The sequence below is a fragment of the Mizuhopecten yessoensis genome, unplaced genomic scaffold, assembly GCF_002113885.1.
Source record: "Mizuhopecten yessoensis strain PY_sf001 unplaced genomic scaffold, ASM211388v2 scaffold3689, whole genome shotgun sequence".
Lineage (NCBI taxonomy): Eukaryota > Metazoa > Mollusca > Bivalvia > Pectinida > Pectinidae > Mizuhopecten > Mizuhopecten yessoensis.
Window position 1 is genome coordinate 480034 of NW_018405170.1, and position 25081 is coordinate 505114.

At 34.1% G+C, this 25081-nt stretch overlaps 1 protein-coding gene across 5 annotated transcripts in view; it reads right to left on the minus strand.

The window, feature by feature from the left end:
- The window catches only part of LOC110447949 (tubulin polyglutamylase ttll6-like), a 63654-nt gene that overhangs the window by 7929 nt on the left and 30644 nt on the right, over positions 1–25081 (minus strand). The window contains exons 4-19 of one of the 5 annotated variants that reach the window (XM_021493943.1): positions 24794–24834; positions 24444–24562; positions 24066–24196; positions 23165–23321; positions 22502–22645; positions 21737–21822; positions 19944–20169; positions 19042–19223; positions 17910–18095; positions 16104–16278; positions 15257–15484; positions 14047–14088; positions 5197–5613; positions 3396–3422; positions 2515–2752; positions 2233–2250 (exon numbers count right to left, since the gene is read on the minus strand). In XM_021493943.1, the coding sequence (XP_021349618.1) occupies positions 2233–2250; positions 2515–2752; positions 3396–3422; positions 5197–5613; positions 14047–14088; positions 15257–15484; positions 16104–16278; positions 17910–18095; positions 19042–19223; positions 19944–20169; positions 21737–21822; positions 22502–22645; positions 23165–23321; positions 24066–24196; positions 24444–24562; positions 24794–24834 (2417 nt within the window). Of the gene's footprint in view, positions 1–2232; positions 2251–2514; positions 2753–3395; positions 3423–5196; positions 5614–8522; positions 8892–14046; positions 14089–15256; positions 15485–16103; positions 16279–17909; positions 18096–19041; positions 19224–19943; positions 20170–21736; positions 21823–22501; positions 22646–23164; positions 23322–24065; positions 24197–24443; positions 24563–24793; positions 24835–25081 lie in introns of all 5 variants that reach the window. The other 4 variants (XM_021493947.1, XM_021493944.1, XM_021493942.1 and 1 more) reach the window with 4 other exon arrangements.

Here is a 25081-nt window from a genome sequence, read left to right on the forward strand (position 1 = left end):
CTCACTACATCCCCAGATCAACTCTCTTTAAGCAGTATAAATGTCCCACTACATCCCCAGATCAACTGTCTCTAAGCAGTATAAATGTCTCACTACATCCCCAGATCAACTCTCTCTAAGCAGTATAAATGTCTTTCAACCAAATGTCACCAAACACTTTTTCTGCCAACGACACAAACATAAAAGCTCAGGACCAGAGTTAGGACAGGAATATTTTGGTCCTCAATATATTTTTTTTCGATAGCTTCTGCTGTTCGGGCCACACAAGCTGCCAGTGGTAATTTTGATTTTTTTTCCATTGACATTCCAATTGAACAATAAAATTGAGCATTTTGTATGTGTTTTTTCTTTGTTTTTTGCGAATTGTTTTGCTAAATTTCTTTTTTTTCGCATTTTGAATAAATTACATTATTCTTTTGTAACCATGTATTCATTGTAACAGTGTCCCTTCCAAGGAAAATGCTGCTCTCCTTTTTTTTTTTACTTTTGAAAATATTTGTTTACCTCATATCATAACAAATCAATATTGCACATATTTACTGTGACGGAGAATTTATTATGAGCCATTCATGTTAGTAACACAAACGTTTCACACAATTTTCAAACAAGTTATCAAATTTCTAACATAATGTAACATAAGAAATTTTTGAGATGTGGAAATTTTCACTTAAATCTGAAAATTGAATAAACCTATCTGAATACATTGACACACCATACAAATATATATTGTAGCCGACTCTCCAACACATTATTTCCACACCATGAATAATTTGATAAGATGAAAATTTCCACACACAAATATATTTTTGAAGAGTAAAATTGCGTACATTTCCGCATTCAATGTTTTTTCATTTTTTCAGTGCCTTGATTTATCATGTATTTCATTATAATAAACCCAGGTCACTTATACGATGAATACTGTATTATAATTTTTCAATTTTTTAGATTGTTTATTTGTATAGCATTTTCGTAGATTTCACAACCACTTGCAGCTTACCACATTGAAAACCAACAAACAGTTTGCAAAGAGTATTTGGGAAGGCATTCCATATATGGAAATGAAAGGCACACAAAGAAGAGATACAGCTGAAATAAGTAACGCTAAGATCTATCCAGGCCACTGCTCGTCAGCTTCTGACATTGATAACTTACTGTAGCTGTGTTTTAACAATCCCGTGCAATAAGAAAATGGAGGAGGATATTGTTATTTGATTTTTTGAAAACATGTTGATATCATGATGTCGTAACTTTCAAACTTTCATGCAGTATACATGTACCTTGTCTTTTAGCATACATTTATACCACAGATTTTACTCTTCATTTTATATTATGAAAGCCTTTTATAATACCCGACTGTAGGAAATAAGATGGTGGTACTTTCAGGCCTCTTACAAATTTAATTTTCCTTTAACAATCCCAAATATTCCCTTCAACATATCCTTCTGTACATTTTCAAACCCCTTTATAAAGCCACTCTATGTTTAAATATTTAAATCTATTTTTTTTATTTTTTTTAATAATTCCTAAAACAGTCCCTCAATATATTGCCAAACTCTTTACAATGCCAATAGGTAACTTGTCACTCTTGCAGTTCAACTTTTTACTTCACATATTGTCTGGACTCATTGTGGCAGTATAACAAGGTTTTATAAATGTTATTGCTAATTTTTTCGGTATTAGGTGGTTGTTCATGTCAGGTGGATTATCTGCTGAAATACTCCTCGAAGTTACTAGATCAATATATACATATGTACGAACTGATTTGCATGCAATAATTACAGGTCTATATTGATATTACGGGGTTGTTAGGTAACATGACATGCACACAGAGTCAAATCTCAACTCTTAACCTTGGGATTGTACAATATGGAATTACAGCACCCGAAAATGTCATACACATGCATTTAAGGATGTATGCTACCTTACATGTTACACCTTGAATTTGTATTAGAGTTATCGCCCATTTATTAGGACTAACAATTTAAAACTAACTGGGTCCAGTTATTGGAAGCACTTTTCACTGCACTGGATGCTATTCTTGTGTACCTTTCAAATGTTTCATTAATTAACCAGAAACCCAAATTATAATTCATAAATTTGAGTCTTACCGGTTTGATACTTTGGAACTCTTTTGAAATGGAGATTCAAGTAATTAATTAAGCATGTACCCTTAACAACACTATCAGACACGGTAAGGTTATTGAATATCTAATGAAGTCAACTCCTAGTTACCTAGTGGGCCACTGTAATCTGATAAAGAACGTAAATAGAACAAATCTAAATCAAGTTGGAGTCTTTATAATAAAAATGGAATATTTGAGATATCCAAGTTAAAAAATTGACAGAAATAAACATTTCAGAGTTTGCATGAATGAAGTTCATCTGCATACTCTATTTTTTTGTATTGTTGTAAAAACACATATTTCACTTTAATCTAACTTTTCAGACATATTAGATTTCATTTTAGACATTTTATAATTCAGTTTTAAGAAATAAAAGTTATCAGATGCATACCTTCTTTGCGCTGACCGTGTGCACTGAGCGTGCGTTTATGTGAAGCGCTGGGCGTGGTGTTGTCAGAGCGCCACTCTCCCGTCGCCGTGTATCCATTTTTTGCCAGCAGTCGAGCCCTCTCAGCCTCTGTATCCATCAGGTGAGACATATTATTACGGTACTCTGTCTCCGGGATAATTGACGTCCCTCCAGCAGACCTGTTGGCTCCTCCGAGGGGTTTCCTCCCAAACTTGCTTCTCTGTTGAAATTCGGAAACAATTGTGTTAAAAAACATTACAATATTTTAACACAATTTTTTCTGGATTTTTTTCTTCGCTTCCCTGATAAAAATAATATAAGGAAAGTAACATCATGGTAATACAAATTAAATGCATTCAAATTAATTGAAACAGATAAAGATTTTTGGATAACTTTTCAATTAATATTTTGCAATGAGCATGAAAAAAAAAAATGTAAATTAAAATTAATTGATGATAAGTTGTTGATTTACAGTTAGCATGCAGTTGTGAAATAACTCTTGTTACTTTTTCACATAGTTATGCTCAAATAAACATTATATTAATATAATTATCATAAACATTTTTTTTTAGCAAGCATGGTTTCCTGAAGAGAACATTTTTATTGTTTAAATCAACAAATCGCAACGTCATTTACCTCTAAAAATGTCTAGTGCACAATAATAACATAAATAAATAAATAAATACCAAAAACGGGTTAGTACAAATCAAGGGTAACAATCTTTGCGATAATAATTATATATTAGTGGTGTTTTAAATGCACTCAGAATTCAACAACTCAAAATCCAAACTGTGAACCAGTAGTTTAGGTAACCAATGCTAAACGTAGGGGAACGATGATCCTCATCAACAGGAAGCACTTACCACGTCCAACGTGTAAAAACCGGACGGCTAGAGACAGGGGAGGTAATTGGGGCCATTACTGTGTGATTATGTGCTTATGAAAGGTATGATTTGCGTAATAAATTAAATCGAGCTTCGGCAATAAGTGTCTGTTGATGGTTCATGTTAAACTATTATACTGGTAGAAATCAATTTGAAATTTAAAAGAGAACAGATTTGTTAAGCGATATACACTTTTTTTTAAAATTTTAAATAACTAATGAGGTAGAAAAGTTTAAAAAAGAGCAATGGTTGTACAACATGTGGTTTTCTCTTACAATAATTTGTATGACATCATCCAAGAATTTCAATAATAAAATGCCCAAATACGGATTTTTGTTTGTTGAACTATTTTTAAAATATCTAACAATTAGCATAAAATTATCAATAGCTTCCGTGAAGTTTGTTTCAAAAAGGTCTCATTGATGATAGTCTTTGTTAGAGGCATATATATTTAATATTAGTTTCCGCTTCAATTACACCTTAACCAGAACCAATCTACTCTATGGTTACATACATCGTAATACATCGTAATACATGTACCATTACCATTACTTCTGTACATCAATACTCTAACGGTTAACATTTTGCAGGGTTCCAATTTTTGCCATTTTCATGGTAACAGTTTTTTTTCCACAAAATATAAAACCCACCAAAATTAGCAGGAATTTCACGCAGCTTTCACCTTAATGAAGTAAAATCTGTGGCATGGCCACTCAACCTAAATTCTGTGACATGGCCACTCAACCTAAATTCTGTGACATGGCCACTCAACCTAAAATCTGTGACATGGCCACTCAACCTAAATTCTGTGACATGGCCACTCAACCTAAAATCTGTGACATGGCCACTCAACCTAAATTCTGTGACATGGCCACTCAACCTAAAATCTGTGACATGGCCACTCAACCTAAATTCTGTGACATGGCCACTCAACCTTAAATCTGTGAGCAAAATTGATTCCGCAAAAATAATTTGCAAAAATTATGAACCGCAAAAAATGAAACCCCTTTACTGCAGTAGCAGAGTATCTTTACCCAGGAGTACAGCACCTGATCAGCCAGGTGAATTCCCCATACACCTTTGAGCAACACTACACCATGACTGCAGGAGAAGGCATGAATGTATTCAGTACATCTAATGATAAATGTCATTGCATTTAAATAGAATAGAAGCTTTACTTATGAATGAATGCTCTTTATATTACCTACATTAAGACAAAACTGGTACCTAATGTGAACATGAGTTTGTGTTTGACGTTGCCAACATTAGTGACGAGATAGTGTAGCGACTGGCGTAAGAGTATAATAAAATATTTGTCTCGAAAAAACATCGAAAGTGCACTGTCAAGGAAAACCACTGTTGTCAACAACACTCAATCACATAAATAGCATGGCCCACTTGTATAAAACATCTCAAAGTTAAGGGAAATCTCAAGCAATGTATTGTCTATGGGAAATCTTAGACTTGAGAAAATCTCAAGAGTTGAGATGTTTTATACAAGTGGGTCCATGTCATGTAAACAGCCAATGAAAATGCACAATTTCATCATGTGATGTACTAAACACATATATACATATGTATGAGATGTAATTATGCCTTGCACGTAAAACTACAACCTGTTGTGAATTAGTGGCCCAATACTACAGAAATGTTTATTACAGTCACCTTGGATCAGAACCGTTCCCAGAACCCATGTACCGTTATGGGGAAAACTCTACAGTGCTACTACATGATAATGAGGCTATATTTCTGTGACGGCCAACGGTGACCTGCAGTTTACCTGGTAAGAGGGCACCGTCTTCTCGTTAAGGCTACCCAGGCTGCCCGACTTCCCCTGCCAGGCGGTACTTCGGCTTGACGAGCCATAGGTTGGCTGCATTGTGGAGGACAAAGGAGCAGATGATTGTGAAAATGGCACTAAACGAGTATAACTAACATTATTGGACGCGGAGGCATCGCCCCGACGTCTGTAACCTCTAGGGATGGGCGTTAGGTGGGTGGAGGATAAGTTATAGGGATGGGGCAGATATGGCTGGGGCACAGGTGTGATTTGATTGGAGGGCATGTTATACGGGTGCAGTGCAACGGAACCAAGCATAGAGGCATAACAACTAGTGTTAGAGCTATCTACAGTGTTAATGGAGTGAAGGTGATGATGATGACCGTGGCTTCCAGAAGTAACCTGGTCACGATCACTCTGAAACAAAGGGAAAAAGAGTAAACAAGCCCAATTAAGTGGTTAATCTGAAAATGAAAGGTGCTAAAATTATGTGGTGAATCTTTTTTTTTTTTTAAACGACATAAGAAACAAACCAGGTGTGTGGGGTATGTATCAACTCAATCTTATGATACACTCCGATACCAGGCTGTTCAGGGCAGACCTTTAGACTGTGTAGATGTAGAAAAACTCGGAGGCAAATCTCATCGGAAGCTCTTTGTCCGAATAATTTAAGGGGATGGAGTGTCATCGATGTTTCCATGTCCAGTTTACGATATTTTAGTGTGACAGTGCTTAAAGTGACCCTTCAGTGACCACATCATCTTCGGACATTGTAAACAATGACCTAGGCTGATGCCAGAACGCAAAATCCAATAGCAAACTCATTAAACCGCGCAGCTGATGATCTGAAACGGATTTCCGCAATTAAGGGTAGGTTACAAACTGTATATACGAAAAAAACAAAGAGTGCAGAGGGACTTGGATCCTTAAGATTGCAGTACAATAAGGCAACACTCACCATGTATTGACTTAATAGTTGTGAGATAAACTTGTACATTTACTCCAATGTATTTTGTAAAATTTATCTCTGTTGGCACGAACGGAACCAAACTTTGGTTATAAGTTACCCTTGAACAGCCTGGTATAACAAACCACTAACACACGCCTCTAACCGAAAAACATGTCACCCCGCCATCACTTATCATCACACCTGTCAGGAATTAGGGATTAATTAATGTTTTAATTAAGGTTATTTGTGGGTGAGCAAATGGCTCCACAAACTAAAAAAAAAAGTGTTAAAAATCAGGAGGAATTAATTGAGGAATAATTAAGATTAAATGTCAGTACAGGTGATATAGAGTACAGTACGTATACAGCTGAGTTCTGTTATAAAATCTACAATTTTTTTTTTATATTTGTGGAATTTAGAAAAATAAACTAATTAATCGAAAGAACTAAAAATATGTTAATTACAAAAGTTCAAAAAAATACACAAAGAAACTATCTTGAATTTCAGACTTTTTTATATGTATTTCCTTTTTTTAGTGTATTTCGTTTAATATAAATTTCATTAAAAATGCGTTTTCAATTGTGATAAATTCTATGTGTCTCACACCAACAATAGAAGGGCTCACTCAGAAATGGTGCCTTTTAGTGAGTTCAAAACATTATCTAACCAAACAAGTGATTTGCATAAAAAAGGGGCATTCAAGTCAGTAGTAACTGGTGGCTCATACAGGTACTATGTACACCATTTTTTTGTTCCCTTATGAATTTGAAGTTTTAACATTTAAAAAAAAAAGAATTCAGTTATTAAAGTTTTAAAACAAGAACAGTGTGTCTTGCTTTAGAATAACGTAGAAATTTAAATGTTAAGTGGCATTTTCTTTCTTAACAATAATTCTGAAAATTTTGCTGAAAATGCAACAATTTTAGGAATGTAGTGGAATAAAACAGAGAAATAATATGCCTTTTTCCCCATTCTTCATGTCAGATTTGAAAAAGTCTCCTGGTAGCAACTATATTAGATCAATGGAAAATAGAATGCTAGACTAACGACAAACAAAAACACCAACAGTTTCTCAACGTTTCTAAGGTCAGAGCACAACAAAAACTAAAGTCCTTTTACATGACAAACTCAGTATTACATGTATAATGTACACCAAACATTTCACCATGTTATAGGTAATGTTACCCAAATGTAGTCACAAAAGAATCTATGGCAACGAAAGTTCACAAATGTAAAATACTTCAAGTTTTTTTTAAATACGAAGTTTGATTAATAAATTGAAGACAAAACCAACAAAAATCATAAACGACTCGGAGATGTAAAAGAAAACTACATTGAAATCAACAAGAAATACATTTTTTAGATTGTTTTTTTCTATGAATAGTTAATGCAGACATAAAGTTAAAGAAAAATTAACTTCTGCAGTCAAAGATGAGTGGTAAAGATATTGCTATACATTAGAAACCTACAATATTATACGGGTGAACCCCTAGGCAGCCACCAATAAGCACTATCGTGATCTTGAACTTGCAATTATTATAATACATGAGTGAAAGACTACAGAGCTGTGGAAAAGGAGTCAAAAATATCCCATAAGAATAAGTAGTTTAAAAATCAACCAGTGAATGACGAGCTGTAGATGGAAAATGAGTACTAATATATGTACCTAGCAGATTATAGATAAAATTTCAGATTTTTTCGTGCCTTATGTTAATTCAAAAATAATCCCAAAATTCAGAGATTCAGACAAATCTGACTTCAGAACTTATTCTCTAAGCTTGAATTGATACTTATGTCTGCATGTCGTTGATTGCATACACATTCAAGATAAAAATTGTACAAATTTTGGTTTAAGGGTTTACTAGGTCTGCAAGGTAGGGTTAACTTTAACTTTACCCTTCCTAAACTCATGCAGTTTTGAACTTGTGTCACTTGTCTTTGAAGTGCTGACGTACACTGCTGTGTTACCCTTTTGCTGATGAAATGGTTCTAGTTGAAAGCAAGATATCTATATTACGGTCAGTGGCAAAATGGCACAGCTACAACAACAGCATACAACAAATAAAGATTATACAGGCAGCTTCAAGTCAGCAAATACCACATCATTCCACAAACCTAGTCACAAACAATATAATGGCATGGTGTTGTGGCAAAGATTGATACTGCAGCATGCATCTCAAAAAAATAGCATGGTGAATATGCAAAGATTGGTTTTGCAGCATGCTGCACCAAAAAAACTAAAAATCAGCCGTAACGTACTGCAATGTAACACAAATTTCAGTATGTATATAAAGCACGCACATCAGTCGTATCAGTCAGTTAGAATTTGAATTCACTGCAACTCTGCGCCACACGACAATTTACTGTGGCTACCAACCTCGTCCTCATACAGCTCTTCACCCTCGGACTCGTCAGCGTTGACGAATGGTTGGTGCATTAGAACCACCTTCCGATCACTCGTGCTGTACGAGAGTCGAACTTGTGGAAACTGGCGTGTGTCCTCGCGGGTCTGACAGAACACACTGCCATGATAGTTTGATGTACAGTTGGCGTGATTTGAAGCCTTAGGTTGTTTGGCTCGTTTTTCTCCCTTTGTGGAGCTCTCATTTGCTAGGGCATGGTTATGTCCAAAGTACCTATCCAGGAGCTTTTTATAATACTGGCGGTCCTTTATACGTACTGGGGCTTGGCGCCCCATAAGGCATGATTCTGTGTTTCTACTAGAGCACAGCCACCTCTGGTTATCCTGTGCAGGTGCAGAGAGAGAGGGTACAACATAGCAGTATAGATCAGAGAGATAGACAAACAATAACTTAGTAATAATCTATAAAGCATCTACATCATCTATATATACAGGTAAACTGTTTCCTCACAATAATGGTAATGTTTCTGCTCAGCTCAACTAATTGGGGGTGTAGGGTTTGGGATTAAAATAAATCACCAGCAGAATTATTAAAATAACAGATACATAAATGGATTAAACCTCCCTCCTGTACCTTGAACATTAAATAATTTTAATACGAAAAAGTCAAGTAAAAATTCCTTTCATTTAATGTATACAATTATTTCTTTTTCTTTTAAAAAATACCATCATATTTTACATCTTTACCATATTTTTGACATTTTACTGTATATCTAAGGGAGGTAATTCTGCAAAGTTTAAACATAATTTTCTGGATTTTTTTCCCCTTATAACATTATCATTTAATTTTACTGCAATATTGTTTTGGGTTTCAGACAGAGGTCTGCTCAGAATGAGGCATGTTTTATGTAATTCAGATGACTATATTATTTTAAACATCCAGAATTCAGAAACAGTACCATACATCTTGAGAAGACAGTAAAGTAATGCTTTCTCACTGGTCATCATAACACAATCACATTTAAACATAAAGATCAGAGCAATGCACTCAAATATAAAGGAACCGAAACAATTCATGAAAACAATTTCACACAACCTTAAAATTAACACTATATTATAATGATTTATTAAATCAATTTTTTTTTAATTCATTTTCCAATATTTCTTTTTAAATTTTTATACATACAATTTTATACAAATATTTAAAAAATAAAATCCAGAGGTTAATTTCTATTTGGTGTTATTTATTAATTTTTTAAATTGTTTTGGTTAAAAATCAAAAAAGTTTTGTTTTTATGATACATGTATAACTTTAAAATTTAATTTTGAATTAAGGTAGTAACCGTTTGAGTTGTGATGACGAGGTGAGATATACAGCTGACAGTACATGCCTTAATTCACTTGTATCAAGCTCCACCAATTTAATGACAGGTTTACTCAATTTTTGTAAACTTAATTCTTTGAAAAACATGCATGTAGAGAAATAAAAAAAATAAAAATAAAAAAATAAAAATTGTGAATATTATCTAATAAAAATCATATTGAATCTGGCCTGGACATGTAAATATTATATTTTCATTTTTAATAATATTTAAACGTGTCATTTTGTTGATGAAGCTGATACAACAGGGACTAGAAGTAATTAAGAGCTACTGTTAATTAGTTACTATAAATACTAAGTACTTAGTGGAATGATTAAGGAGGCTTCCAGTTATAAAGTGAACCATTCCTGTAATGTTTCTCACAATTAATTTACATGCAAATTTTAACCTCATTAATTATTGCTAGATTTTACACAAACTTGAAGCATTTTACATTAATTCATGCTAACCAAGCTCTGACTGTTCCCTGTTAACTTCCAGACTTTATGACAATTAAGTCACCTGCTACAGGTAAATATACAGCAAAACTTCAATACAATGTCACCTCACTTTACCGACATTGCATTACAGTCCTTCTTCATGTTTTCTTTAATTTCTCTGTCAATATAGTACTGTGAAAACCCCTTTAAACTGCCAAAATTTCACTGATCAAATCATGGCAAGATAACAAGGTTTTACTGAAACACCATTTCATAGTCCTTGTGTTCACCAGTCAGAGGTAGGGTAACATCCCCGTAAATAATGTCATCATGATCCACTTATCATGTGTTTCTAGTTTACAAATCCTCAGATATGATTGAATTTCTTTCAATACTCCAAAGACAGCAAGAAATTACTAAAAATTATATTTTACCTAAATCAAGTAAATTCAAAATATGTCCAAAATAAGTTTGATTATATATCTGGTAATAATGTATGTTTTCAGGCAACATGTACTTATAAACAATATAATAAAGAATGCTTGGTATATTCTTATCTCTGATAGAACACCCTTATTAATTAAATCACACATATGTATCAGAAATATTCAAATGTGATACTGAAGTGTTTTCCCCTCGACTTCAACATTAATAAATATGATAAAAAATCAACTACAGTTTAATGATTAAAAAGAAGTAAAACTAATAAAGAAAACATAAACACTCTCTTCTAAGAAAAATAAATAATGGAAAAAAGGAGAAATAAAAACAAAAAAGAAAGAGAAAAGCAGATATTGAGATTTGCTTTCTTTTCCACCAATTCAGGATCCTTAAGATAGATTTCTTTGTTGAATGTTTAGCCAGGGAGAGAAATAGAGGTTAAATATATGTACAACCAGGGATGGAAACAGAAGCTGAACTTCTGTTTTTTTTCTTTCTCTTCTTGTTCGTGTCATAATTATTTATAATAATTTAAGTTTCAGTTAAATATAGAGGAATTGAAGCATAAAATACTAGTTGGCAATTAGAATCATATTAATTGAAGCACTATATACGTAAGTCTTAGAAATTAATGAGATTTAATTAATATTAAGATGATACTGATTGGGTGTACTTGTATGGTCCGTTATTATTATTGTAAAATGATTTCATTATTGTCCATGCTACCTTGTATCCGCCATAAGGAAAAGAAAAGGTTGGATATTTTACACTTGTCTGTTTAAAACCCGGAGACCTGTTTCTCATGAATAAGATGTGTTTTGTGATCTGTCAAAACAAAAATTCAATAATGTCATGATTTCTACAAAAATGTTGATGTTTATCCAATTTTTTCTCCACTGTTCTATTCCTTTTGCAGATACGAGCTAGCTACAAAATTTCACCCATTCAGTACCATTCTATAGCGTGAGACACTATTCCGTCTTTGCGTATTGCAGAGTTATCTTCTCTTTTGAGCAGGTATTGATTGTAATGTCATTGGTTTGTGCTAGAAAATTACGTCGTTTTCTCAAAAATTGATGACGTTACTCTCACAAATCAATGACGTAACAATCAATACCTGTTCACAAGAGCAGATAACTCTGCAATACGAAAAAACGGAATATATTAATCAGATAGTTAAATAAATACTTTTAGAGACAATTCTTTTTTTCAAGAATTCCAGGAAGAAGCTTTCGCAATTTCATTTAAAAAAAATATCATTGTTATTTGAGAACTGTATTCATGTTGGAAATTGAAAGAACAACCATTTATTTAATATTGCTATATAACACTTCAAAGTTTCTAAAGGCAGGACAGCAAGGTTATTTTATTTTTATATTTATGATTTTTTTTTATTTTGAATATAGCATTGTATTCTTGAACTGCACAATGCATGTAACTCTATGTTTACATTTTTAATCTAATTTAAAATAAAAAAATAAAAAAATGGAATAAAATCAAAAGGTAAAAAAGACGTCTTAGTTTCACATGCATCGTAAATTATATTTGATACAGACAAACTGTGTATATCCTGAGACATGCTGTGATCTGGTATACAGGATAACCCTATAAGTATCAAGACATGTAGTCACTTCTATTGTAGCTTGAAGTATAGAAATCATTCCGACACTTACCTTCCCCAATAAGTAGGAGAAACTTAGATCAGTTGGGAGCTTAAATGTACAGTGTATATAAACAACATAGGCACTAGCCATACAAATAGAATTTCACCTACACCAGAACTCTCAATTTTGTAATATTTGGCCTCAATGACATTGCTTCCCTCGTACGTATGTAATAATAACAGGTTTTTTTAACTGTTTGCGACAACCTTCAAAGAACTTAAAAGATTTGACAAAATTGTGTTATTTTTTTTTACATACAGACTTTCATTTTAGATAAACAACAAGTGTGTTCCAAAGTTTGTAGTACAGGAGCAGAATTAAGGTACTAGCATACCATATTCGCCATAAAAGGCACCCCTCTTACAAAAGGCCACTTTGTAAACTTTCTCCCCGTCATCTGCTGTCCTTCTATGAATTTTCCTTTATATAAAGTGTGTCGTAATAGTTTTTTTTTTATGACTTTTAACACTATTACAGTAAATGTATCGCTAAAGTATGGCACCCAAACTTTTCTTCATCTCAATGACAAAATATATCAAGAATCTTGAAAATAAAAAAAGCAGCTGGAAAAGTGTTTCATTTACTTTGATGATACACCGACAAACAGTTTGGGTTTTGTTTTGTTTTGTTTTGCGATTACGTTTCTATGATAGAGAGCACTGATGTAACATTAATCTTTTTAAGTGCCCCAGGGTGGTGAATATGGCGAATACAGCACGCAAACAACCGTGTGAGTGTGGAGGGACAAGGAGGGGGAGATAATTGATAAAGGGTAAAACAACTAAGGTGGGTTAATTGTGTACAGGATCAAGAAGACACAGCAGACAGGTGGTGCCCCCGGGAAACTTATATCTATATATACAATCTCACGGGAAACTTATATCTATATAAACGATCTCATGGGAAACTTATATCTTTATAAACGATCTCACGGGAAACATAATCTTTATAAACAATCTCACGGGAAACTTATATATTTACATGCAATCTCACGGGAAACATAATCTTTATATGCAATCTCACGGGAAACTTATATCTTTATAAACAATCTCACCGGAAACTTATATATTTAAATACAATCTTATGGGAAACTTATATAATTTATATACAATCTCATAACACATCAAACACACAGGTAGACTATATATATATAAACTGCTCATTCAAATTTCCAATGAGTCCAATTCATTGAAATATATTTGTGCAAGATATAGTAATTTGCATATATATATATATAGTAATTATAATATTTATCAATCGCTGACGTAAATCCAGAGCTTCAAAATATATTACTGAAATTCAGGACTATCTAAAAACAATTTTATTACGAAGATAAATTATAGGTATAATGTATGTTCAAGTCAGAAAAAAGTATCTTTCAGAATAGTTAAACTCAATTAAATCTATTAAGGAACTTAAAATACTATTACATAAACATTATACAGAATCTAAACACTGGAAATTGCTAACAGACAAGAAAGAAGTTTGCTTTTTTCCCTCTGATAAATGATATCTAAACAACTACTTCACTCTATAGGTTCATATTTAAGCCGTGATAGGGATGCATCATTCTGATTAGCCATAAACTCAGTGTTATGGTGGAGAGTTCTAAACAGGGGCAGTAACTCTTTACCTGTGAATCTGGTCTTGTGGCTAATGGATTATGGATGTAGATCTGTCAAGAATTTAATTAAAAGTTAATTTATACGGTCCACATAGCAGGGTCCACAGTGCTCTGACCTGTTGACCATATGTGATTAACATATTGACAACATGTCCAGTGTATCAACCGCATGATTGCAGCTTCAGGTTTGTTTAATTTTTCTTTGCATGTTGTATTGTTGATGTTGTATGGTACAACAAATGAGCCGCTTGAAATTCTGACCCATAACAATCAGATCACCCTACAACCTCTATCACACAGCCTCACACATATGGAGGTACTACGGAGATTCATGTGGGAAGATTCTTTTGAGTAAGACAGCTCCAATTCTCTTCTGACAGTGTTGAATTACACATTGAATACTGTCATCCAATGAATCTTACGTAATTAAAGCAACTTAGAATAATTTCATAATAATAAGGACTAATAGGACACTATAAAATGTATCATGTACCTATTTACAAGCTAATAAAACCCTTCTAAGACTGTTCAAACTCAAAACCACCAGCCAACAATTATACTTTTACTCAAAAGAAATCTTTGAAAATATATGTAACAATATTTTGGGTCAATGTAACAGTCACTTGACCCGTGAGAGACCCGAGTCACTACTGAGATATCACAAATAGTCACTAATTGTCGAGACTGTTGAACACTACAGATCTACCAGAGAATGTATTACCAATGTTATCTCCGGTATCAACGTATGTTGTTTACAACTGATAAACCCGTCCAGGGTTTTTTGCCGCTTTAAAAACAGTAAAGCAATGATTTAATACTTTTTTAAATAGGAAATTTTTGTAACAGTTTCAGATTTTCTTTTTAATTAACTAAATGACAATAATCTTTATCTAGAATCGCTATTTTACAGGATATGTTATCATATTCAGCAACATGATAATGCCTATTTCATTTCAAGAATAAATACATCTATATATTACGAAATCTAAAATTTCTGAATTATGACTTTATATATTAATGTTCTAGAATATTACATCTACCTAGGTTTTTCCTTTCTATAAAAGTTACAAAATATTTCTGCACTAGTTTGGTACGCGAGTAGGTTAAAACTCTACAGTATTACATCTAACCGAGTCGGGGTTTATTGATTATAATAACTATGTAACTTTTCTGATACCGCTACATCATGAGTGTAAGATAATATGACGGAGATACGTACCAGGGGAGGCGGAAGAGCACGAGAGTCTGTTTTCAAGACCCCCATGGTACCGGGCGTACAATGTAGGAGGCGGTAAACATGCTCCACGATGCCGAGACCGCGAACCAAATTGTCACGTTGTAAAAGGCCACTGATTCTCTCAAGCTCCTCCTCTTCTAGGATGTCCATTGGCTTTGACGTGTCCACCGGTTCGTCATACACCTGACGGGAAGATTCACTGCCCATCACCTGATGAGGTAAGCATTAGATATTATACAATGTTTTACAGAAAGAGAGTTCCAATTACCGTATTTATCCAACAATAAGCCCATGCCTGGTAATAAGCCCACCTATGTCAAACACAGTTCAGTGGAAATCCAAACAAATATCATTTCTTTGTCTGGTTAAAAGCTCACCCGACTATGAATCAGATTTTCTGTGCTGACCCTGGGCTAATTGCAGGATAAATATGGTTAAATTTCTCATTGAGTGATAATAATAGATTTGGGAGCTGACTCTTGCCTTTTTAAATCCAGTCATTAGTACTAATTTGGTTGCCTGACTATCAAGTCAGTTGTCCATGGAACAAATTTCCCTTTTTTTATTCAAAAATTCAAAATAATATTGTTTCAGGACACAGATGTCACTTAAAGTTTGAACAAAGTGGCTGGACAATTCAGACATCATAAGTTATCAATTTGAACCTTCCTGTAGTGGCTGATTGAAAACCTTATTATCTGCTGTGAAAGCTTTACTTTGCTGTGTGAGTGACCTCCCTTTGATAACCACCACAGGATACTGCATTGTTTATCATTGACACTAACCTGCTGACTGTTACAAGAGTTCACCAGGAATCAACAATACTGACCTCTAGACTGTTACGTGAGCTTAGGAGACGTCGGGAAGGCATGGTTGTCCTTCGAAGTGTCCGTCTTCGGCGACTGTTTGGACTCTCTGGCCGTAGACCAGTTGTGTTTACTTTCTTTCCTTTTAACATGGATTCTAACTTTTCTTTTTTCCGGGCTATGTCATCCCTTTGTTGTCTAAAACATTGGTCAAAAACGACATGTCAGGTATAATCATGAGTGAATCACTTCAACCAATTGCAATTCAGGCAGTTATCAAATCCTGGCCTGGCGCCATTACACTTTTACACTCAGAATATACTGCTGTGTTTTTTTTTGCTGTTTATTCTCCTTTTTCATTAAAAGGTATTGGTTTCTTTTGAGAAATAATTTATCGAAGACATAGTAATGCCAGAAAAAAGTTTCCAATGTGTAGTTACAGTTTTCAACAGTGGCATGGGGATCCTTAATTAATAGCAAATAGGAATTTTAGAGTGCTGTTCAGACATGACTTTGTGAAAATCACTTTCACAGGTAATTAACTCAACTGTAGGTACACAGGAGCCATTCATGTCAAAATTTGTGCAGCATAAAAAATTATATTAAGTTAAAATTCAACTTTTTTGATGTTTTTTTTATAAACAGATTATTTTCTTTGTTCACCGAACTGGAGGTGATCTTAAATTCAATATTAAGGTGGCTCCACCCTTTCGTAATTAGCCAGCAGAATTCAATGAAAGCTTCACATAATAGTTATGTCAATATGTAGAGATGATTTTATGAAAATCTAAGCATTCCGATAAACCGTAAAAAATACCGAAAAATTAAATTTTTGTCAAATTCAACACTATCACTTTTTTTGAGTGTGTGGCATTGCTCAAAACTATAACAACAATAAAATATCGAAAAGAAACATTGCTTATCAACCCTACAAATATTTTATTTATCAAAAAATATCTACAACATGTAACAAAAAGCGTTTTTTATTGAAATTGTATGGATAAAAGTTACTAATTACAAGCTAAAAGCAAACAGGACACATAGTTTCATACAAAAAGACTAAAAAATTGAACCAAGTCTTAATAATTAATTTATATTAAATTTTACAATAATTTTGATCCTGATGAGAGTTGTTTACCTTGAAAAAAATTGGAACTTTTTGCAGAGGGTTAGAATTTACACAACGACACTTATTTTCTTTACTTTACCAAAAGCGACGGAAATGAATTAAATTACTATATTTAATTGTCAATTTACTGTTCTTTTATGGAACAAAATTACTCTCAATCATGTACACTTTGGACATTATTCCATAGCCCGCTTACGCATGGTATATTTACATGTCAGGTACATATGTAACCATAGGATATCGCATGGTATGCCGTTATCACGTGCACGCACATACACTTGCATTTTATAGGGATCTTGATATTTGTTTTGTGAACTACTGTTAGCATGTGATACGTACAGGTAAGGTCGGTAAACAAAACACATCAGTCTGCATTCCATGCGCCTCATACGACCTTCTTTAAGTCGTCTGATCGTATGTCAGTGTTTTCCCGTGAGTTAATTAATGTCTTTCTATCATAAGCTTTATTACGATATCACTCGATATCGGGTGTTGACATATCATCATCACGCATGTGTACTATTGTTTACCCGGTGTTACTATAATTTACACTACGGTAATGATATGCCCGATACGCAATACGGAAATGACGACACGAAAAATACGACAAGAAAAACATGCGTATTACGAAGGGTGGGAAGTCCTTAATGATATTTTTCTTTTCATTTTTAATAATACATTATTCAGGAGTGTAGCATACCTTGCTAATTCGCTCCTGGCTTTGAAGGCAGCAGTTTCCTGGAACAGAGTCCCACTACTGTGGAAAAACTTGTCATACTTCTCCCACCCAGGTGCCGGATAGATCCGCCTGAAATTTCCAAGGTGTCCATTCTCGTACCTCTCCAATATCTCCAGATACTGGGCCTGAGCCAACTCCAGCTCCTCCCTGTAAACATGTGGCAGAACATTTACCAGTCTTCCTGAGTTTACCATGAGTAAGTAACTAAACAGTCATATACCCAGATGTTCCTTCAAGTTCCCTAACAAACAATCACAATTTGGAGCAAGCCAGGTGTCTATGACTCACTCCCGAGGTCATGTGTCCGAGAGGTCACAGGACCCGAGGTAATTACACCTGACAACTCGCAGTTACACTGAGGAAGGCCGCAGTAGTGGCTAAAATATCTTGGTATGTAGTCGTGTAATGCAAACAAAAGTTAAAAAAACCCATCAGAATTATCAATATACCAACACAAATAAACTTTCATTCTAATATTTTCTGCAAATGTTGAGGATTGGATTTCTAGTATGGGTTTACTGGTTTCAGATCACACATCAGGTCAAATGTCACTAGATAAAAATAATTCTTTAATTCTAATTGTCAAACAACCAACCATTTGTTCATTTAAAGGCAAAGTTATGTTGATAGAGTTCCTATGTTAGATCTCTACCAGATTTAGTTTATGTTGAATTCACAACAGTACACTTTACCAGCCTGTACTGATACTTTTAAATGAACCTCTAAACAGGTGAAAGTACTTGGGAGGTATTAACTCATTCAACCCTGAAATTTCATAATGAACTATTCCAATCTTTTAATTGGAAGAGTTAAAATATGTCTTCAGGGGTGAATGAGTTAAGAAACATTTGACTGCTATTCATCAACTTTGAACCAACTGTTTTTTCAGAATATGAAAAGGTCAGTATTATAGCTGTGATTGTTTGACTGTCAATTCCTCTATAATTAATCACCTATTTCAAAACCTAGTGAGAACACTGATAATAATTATAAAAATACTAATTATATTGATATTTATCATTCTGTGTTGGCTCTGCCCTCTTGTTAAAGGTACACAAATTAATTAGTTTCCTTGTTTTGCTGCTCCACTTACTTGGTTTCCTTTTTCGCGCCTCTTCCCAGAAGCCTCTCCTTAATACGCCGCTTTTCTTCTTCAATACATCTACGGCGATCACAAGCACCAAAATTGACTAAGTTGAGTGTGTCCCACACCAAAGCACCTTTGATTTCCCTGTCCAGCTCCGAGTCCGTGTTAAAACTAGGAGAATGATTCACCTGAAAATCAATTCAATAAAAATTTGATATTATGGGTTATAATTTCAGTTAGAAGTCCTTTGGTACTTTCAGTACATCCATCAGTTTCTGTATCTGTATCATAAATAAGATACATTTCTGTTGGCTTATAGTCTCAGTATTCAAACTTCATTGTTTGGAGCCTAACTCATTCATCCCTGAAAACACATTTGAACTCTTCCAATAGAAAGGTTGGAATAGTTCATTATGAAATTCAGGGGTAAACAAGTTAACATCCTTAAAAAAGCCAGGGTCATAAAAGGACGAGTTCAAGCTTCGTACACTATTGACTAATAATATATAATAAAAAATTGTATGGAAAAAGGATGCATAGGACACCAAATGATATGTCTAAGGTCAAAGGTCAAGGTCAAATATATAGAACTGGAAATGAGGTCTTCGGTCATAGGTCAAAGGTAAAAAATATAAAAATTAGAACTGGCTTTATAAATGGTTGACATGTTCAAATCCATGGATTTAAAACAAGAACATAATTCTGTGTTATAACTTATGAAGAAAAACAACAACAAGGGAGGTTACTCTAACATATTTCACATACATAATTAGTAAGGCAGGATATGTTCTTAAAGATACATGCCAACTTATCATGTCAGTGTGTTGAGTCAGAGTTATCATCCCTAAGAAAGCATGTCATAAGGTAGCATATCTCTTTAAACTAAGTATACACAACTGATGTTTTACCTCAAGTATTGAGGGTCGTAACTTCCTATCTAGCAGAACATCAAATCCGAGGATCTCAAAACAGGCGCTGCCTTTCACGTGGTTCGGGAAACATGTGCGGTAGTTGTGTTTGAGAACAGAATGAGCTGATATAAGAGTCTTTATGATGACATCATCAATGTCATTCCACATTTTATCAATGTCAAATCCCTTTTCACGCATGTATCTGTCCACAGTGCTGATTTTCCTGTTTGATAAAATAAATAAATAAATAAATAAATGAAACAGGGACACTTTTATAAAACAAACATATACCACTGCTTCTGCTTTGAAAGGAGATATAGCTTAATGCAAACTCCAACCAATGAAATGGAGCTAAAAAATATCTTACCAAAGTCTATGAAGTGTAAACTATAGGTCACAGTGACCTACATTTGATGAACTGGTGAAGGACACTGAAGATGTACCCAAAAATTAATATTGATGACTTTCTCAGAGTCAACCCAACTTTGAAACAAGTTGCAGGTATATGATAAAAGGAAAATAAGGAAAATTTAGGAAAAGAATAAAAACAGTTGAATTTATCTCTTGCTTAAATGCGTTCAACTAAACATCGGTAAGATATTTGAATCTGAGATTGCCTCTCTTCAAAAATTAATGCGAAAATATCTGTCTCACAAAAATCAAGTGATACACATTGCTCTGTACACACTTGAGCTACGACAATAAGTTACCTTTTACTTCCTGCCTCGTCCTCTGTACACACTTTAGCTACGACAATAAGTTACCTTTTACTTCCTGCCTCGTCCTCTGTACACACTTTAGCTACGACAATAAGTTACCTTTTACTTCCTGCCTCGTCCTCTGTACACACTTTAGCTACGACAATAAGTTACCTTTTACTTCCTGCCTCGTCCTCTGTACACACTTTAGCTACGACAATAAGTTACCTTTTACTTCCTGCCTCGTCCTCTGTACACACTTTAGCTACGACAATAAGTTACCTTTTACTTCCTGCCTCGTCCTCTGTACACACTTTAGCTACGACAATAAGTTACCTTTTACTTCCTGCCTCGTCCTCTGTACACACTTTAGCTACGACAATAAGTTACCTTTTACTTCCTGCCTCGTCCTCTGTACACACTTTAGCTACGACAATAAGTTACCTTTTACTTCCTGCCTCGTCCTCTGTACACACTTTAGCTACGACAATAAGTTACCTTTTACTTCCTGCCTCGTCCTCTGTACACACTTTAGCTACGACAATAAGTTACCTTTTACTTCCTGCCTCGTCCTCTGTACACACTTTAGCTACGACAATAAGTTACCTTTTACTTCCTGCCTCGTCCTCTGTACACACTTTAGCTACGACAATAAGTTACCTTTTACTTCCTGCCTCGTCCTCTGTACACACTTTAGCTACGACAATAAGTTACCTTTTACTTCCTGCCTCGTCCTCTGTACACACTTTAGCTACGACAATAAGTTACCTTTTACTTCCTGCCTCGTCCTCTGTACACACTTTAGCTACGACAATAAGTTACCTTTTACTTCCTGCCTCGTCCTCTGTACACACTTTAGCTACGACAATAAGTTACCTTTTACTTCCTGCCTCGTCCTCTGTACACACTTTAGCTACGACAATAAGTTACCTTTTACTTCCTGCCTCGTCCTCTGTACACACTTTAGCTACGACAATAAGTTACCTTTTACTTCCTGCCTCGTCCTCTGTACACACTTTAGCTACGACAATAAGTTACCTTTTACTTCCTGCCTCGTCCTCTGTACACACTTTAGCTACGACAATAAGTTACCTTTTACTTCCTGCCTCGTCGTCCCTGATGAAATCTGTACTGTGTTTGTTGATGGCATAGTTTGTTAAATGCATGAAAACATTATCCTGTAATAAATAGTAACATTACATCAAAACCAATAAATTGTACACGCTTCTGTATAGGGGAAACGTTTGTGCACCTAAACTTTCTACATTTTCACCATCTTTGTAATGAGTAGAAATTCCATGTGAAGGATGCTATGAATACTGTGTTAATATGTATTTTACTACATGTACATGCAGTGTGTGACTGGCGCTTCTTGGTATACGTTATTTCAAAATTAAATCATAAAGCATTACAGATTATGTTTGAGCTGTTTTTTATATTGTCTCAGCCATGATCTAATTAAACAATTTAATTTATCATACGAATACCGTGTTATGCAGTGTCAAAAAGCCATCACATAAATTAGGTTTACGTAACGTGTGTAATATCACTCCGGAAATGACGTCACAATCGAAAAGGAACAATCACTGTGACGTCACGTCATTGTGAAGCGGACGCAAAATATTCGTTTCAGATCACAATTCGTATTATATGATAAAAAGAATCTGTCATTCGTTTCCTTTCATATTAGATTTACGATACAAGTTTTGGATTTTTCATGTTTGAGAGCCTCTGGCAGATCCTCTAAATCCATAATAATATTGCAAATATTTCAATATTTAGAATTTGTTTTAAATCATAATGCCTAAATCAGTACCTTATTTTTTTATCAACCAAACTGTAGGAATCGTGACTTACGATATTGCTGTTGGTTGGTTCATTATACTTATTTGTCGCAAACCGAGCCAGGCCATCTTTGAAGAGGAATATTCTCAGCGGATCACAGGAGGTGACTAGCACGTAGATTCTTAAATCAAATTTAAATCCATCTAGTAACAGAGGCTGTAGAGAAAAAGAAATATTACAAATTAATATTCATCATACAAAGTGAACATAAAGAATACAAGGAGGGATGCTCGTAATCAAGCCTCCTCCAATCTTTTATCACTAGGAGGTGGTGGTGGGGGGCTTATTTACCTGTCAAAATACCATATGGTAAATAACAACTAACCTGACACATATTGTTGTATGGGCCAAATGGAAGCAAAATATACAAATGCCATAGTTGACCTGTGAGAATGACCCAATTATCCAATTAGGTAATATTGTATCACATTATAATTGAAATGTCTTTGCGAATAATGAATTAAAAACAAATTGGTATGTAGAAAATGTAATCAAAATTAAGCCATTCTTTCAACATTTTCTTTTCCTCTTCTGCAACAAGTGGAATTTTATTTTCAAATCACATTTAGTTTAGAATCTGTCAATTTCAGGACTTAATATTTTGTGTGAAAGCTGTCCAGCAGTTTTTGAAGTGTAGTCTTGTACCTTTAGTATTTTAGTTTCTGGTATAATTACTTTACACATATATTGCTGACATATCATATGTTCGTGGGGTTTGATTTCCTTGGGATTCTTTGTGACCCAGATGCCCTTGCCCTGACAACCAGTCTCTGGCTTTAGGATGTAGGTCTTGTTTTTCTTCTGTCGTGTGTATGCCAGGAAATCACCATGACTAAAATAGATAAAAAATTGTATCAGTTATATGCACACTGATTTCATTTTAAGATATAATCTTATCACAAAAGTTCTGGTTTTCAAAAAGGATTCGGTCTGTTAATTCCACTTCATCTAAACCTTGACAGTTTCACAATTATATTATGACATCTTAAGGGTGCATGTAACCTTACTAGGACACACAGTTCCTTTAAACAAGAATTCCACACTTGAAATAAAATGTTTTTAACCCTTTCACCACTGTAAACCATAATGGACTCATCAATATCAATGCATGTTCGAGTCTAATAAAGTTACATAAGGTCTGAAAGGGTACAGAATTATAAGTTGGACTTGTGGTCTGAATTAATTAATGAGCATCCTTTACAGTACAAGAATGTTCATATTGACTATACACTAATGTCATTCTGAATTCTATGATGGTGTTTATCAACTATTTAAAGGGAGATAACTCATAGTTATAAAATGTTAGCTAGCATATAGCCTTAAAAAAGACATCTTTTACCCAAATCATAGGTGTAATGTTTACGGTAGTATATATTGATAAGGGAGATAACTAAAACACAAATCACAGGTATAACGTGTGAGGTAACATCTATTCTTAAGGGACATAACCCAAGTTGGTTACGGTATAACTTCTTGCAATTTTTTTGTAGTTCAGGTTTACTTTCTATTGCAGTTCAAAGCTGTAAATGGACTATTTCACTAAAGTTTTAAATTAGTTAGATTATCGTAGACTTACTCGGCAGGAAGGCACCAGGTTTTCGGGAAGACGTTGTATTCTTTGGGAAACAATTTTAACATTCTGTTCAAGTTTCTTGCCAACATGTCTTTTCGACAAATTTCACTCATCCCAGGAAAATGATTAATTTTCTGAAAAAAAATAAAAAATGAATCAAAGCATATCGTTAAATCTAACTTAAATATTGTTCAACACACTAGGTTTTCAAATGTTATCAAACAGTAACGTCAAGGTTGATCGTAGCTCTGTATTAAAAAGGATGATATATTACTACGAGATAATTCTTTAGTTCATTGTTTTTTTTTAGACTGTAGGTATCATACTAAAACACCTAGGGCACAACTTCGATATACAGACAAATGTGTTGACTGATTATACCTGGTACTTTTTCATGTCCATGACCCGCTCCAATGCCACTGAATAGTCTGTCCAGTAGAGCGTCCAGTCCTCATCCTCACCAACTTCTTTAAAACCAAACTTACGAGACACCTTCCGTACTATAAAAGTCAAAATCAAACATTTTACTCCTTAACATAATGTTAAATCAAACTTGTGAGACAACTTTAAGCTTCTCTTTTGAGAAAAGTATGGCAGAGTAATATCAATTTTTGCTGTGCAGAAAACAAATTTTCTTTTCATATATTAAAATCAAGTTGAAGAAGAAAAAAAATTACGATAAGAACTGAACTTTATATAACATAATTTTCAAAAATGAAATGGATACATACCAACATCATACTTGCAGTTGGCAAGACAAATGTAGTATATTCTGAAAAACAAAAAAAAATGCATTAAATAAATTATCTATGTCGTAAATATGGTTTCTTCATTCCAAAAGTGTTTTTGACGTTTTTGTAGTAGCCAGGTGTTGATAGGGAGTTAGTTATGACTATATTGACTACTGAAGGTGTTGATAGAGAGTTAGTTATGACTATATTGACTACTGAAGGTGTTGATAGGGAGTTAGTTATGAATATATTGACTACTTAAGGTGTTGATAGAGAATTAGTTATGAC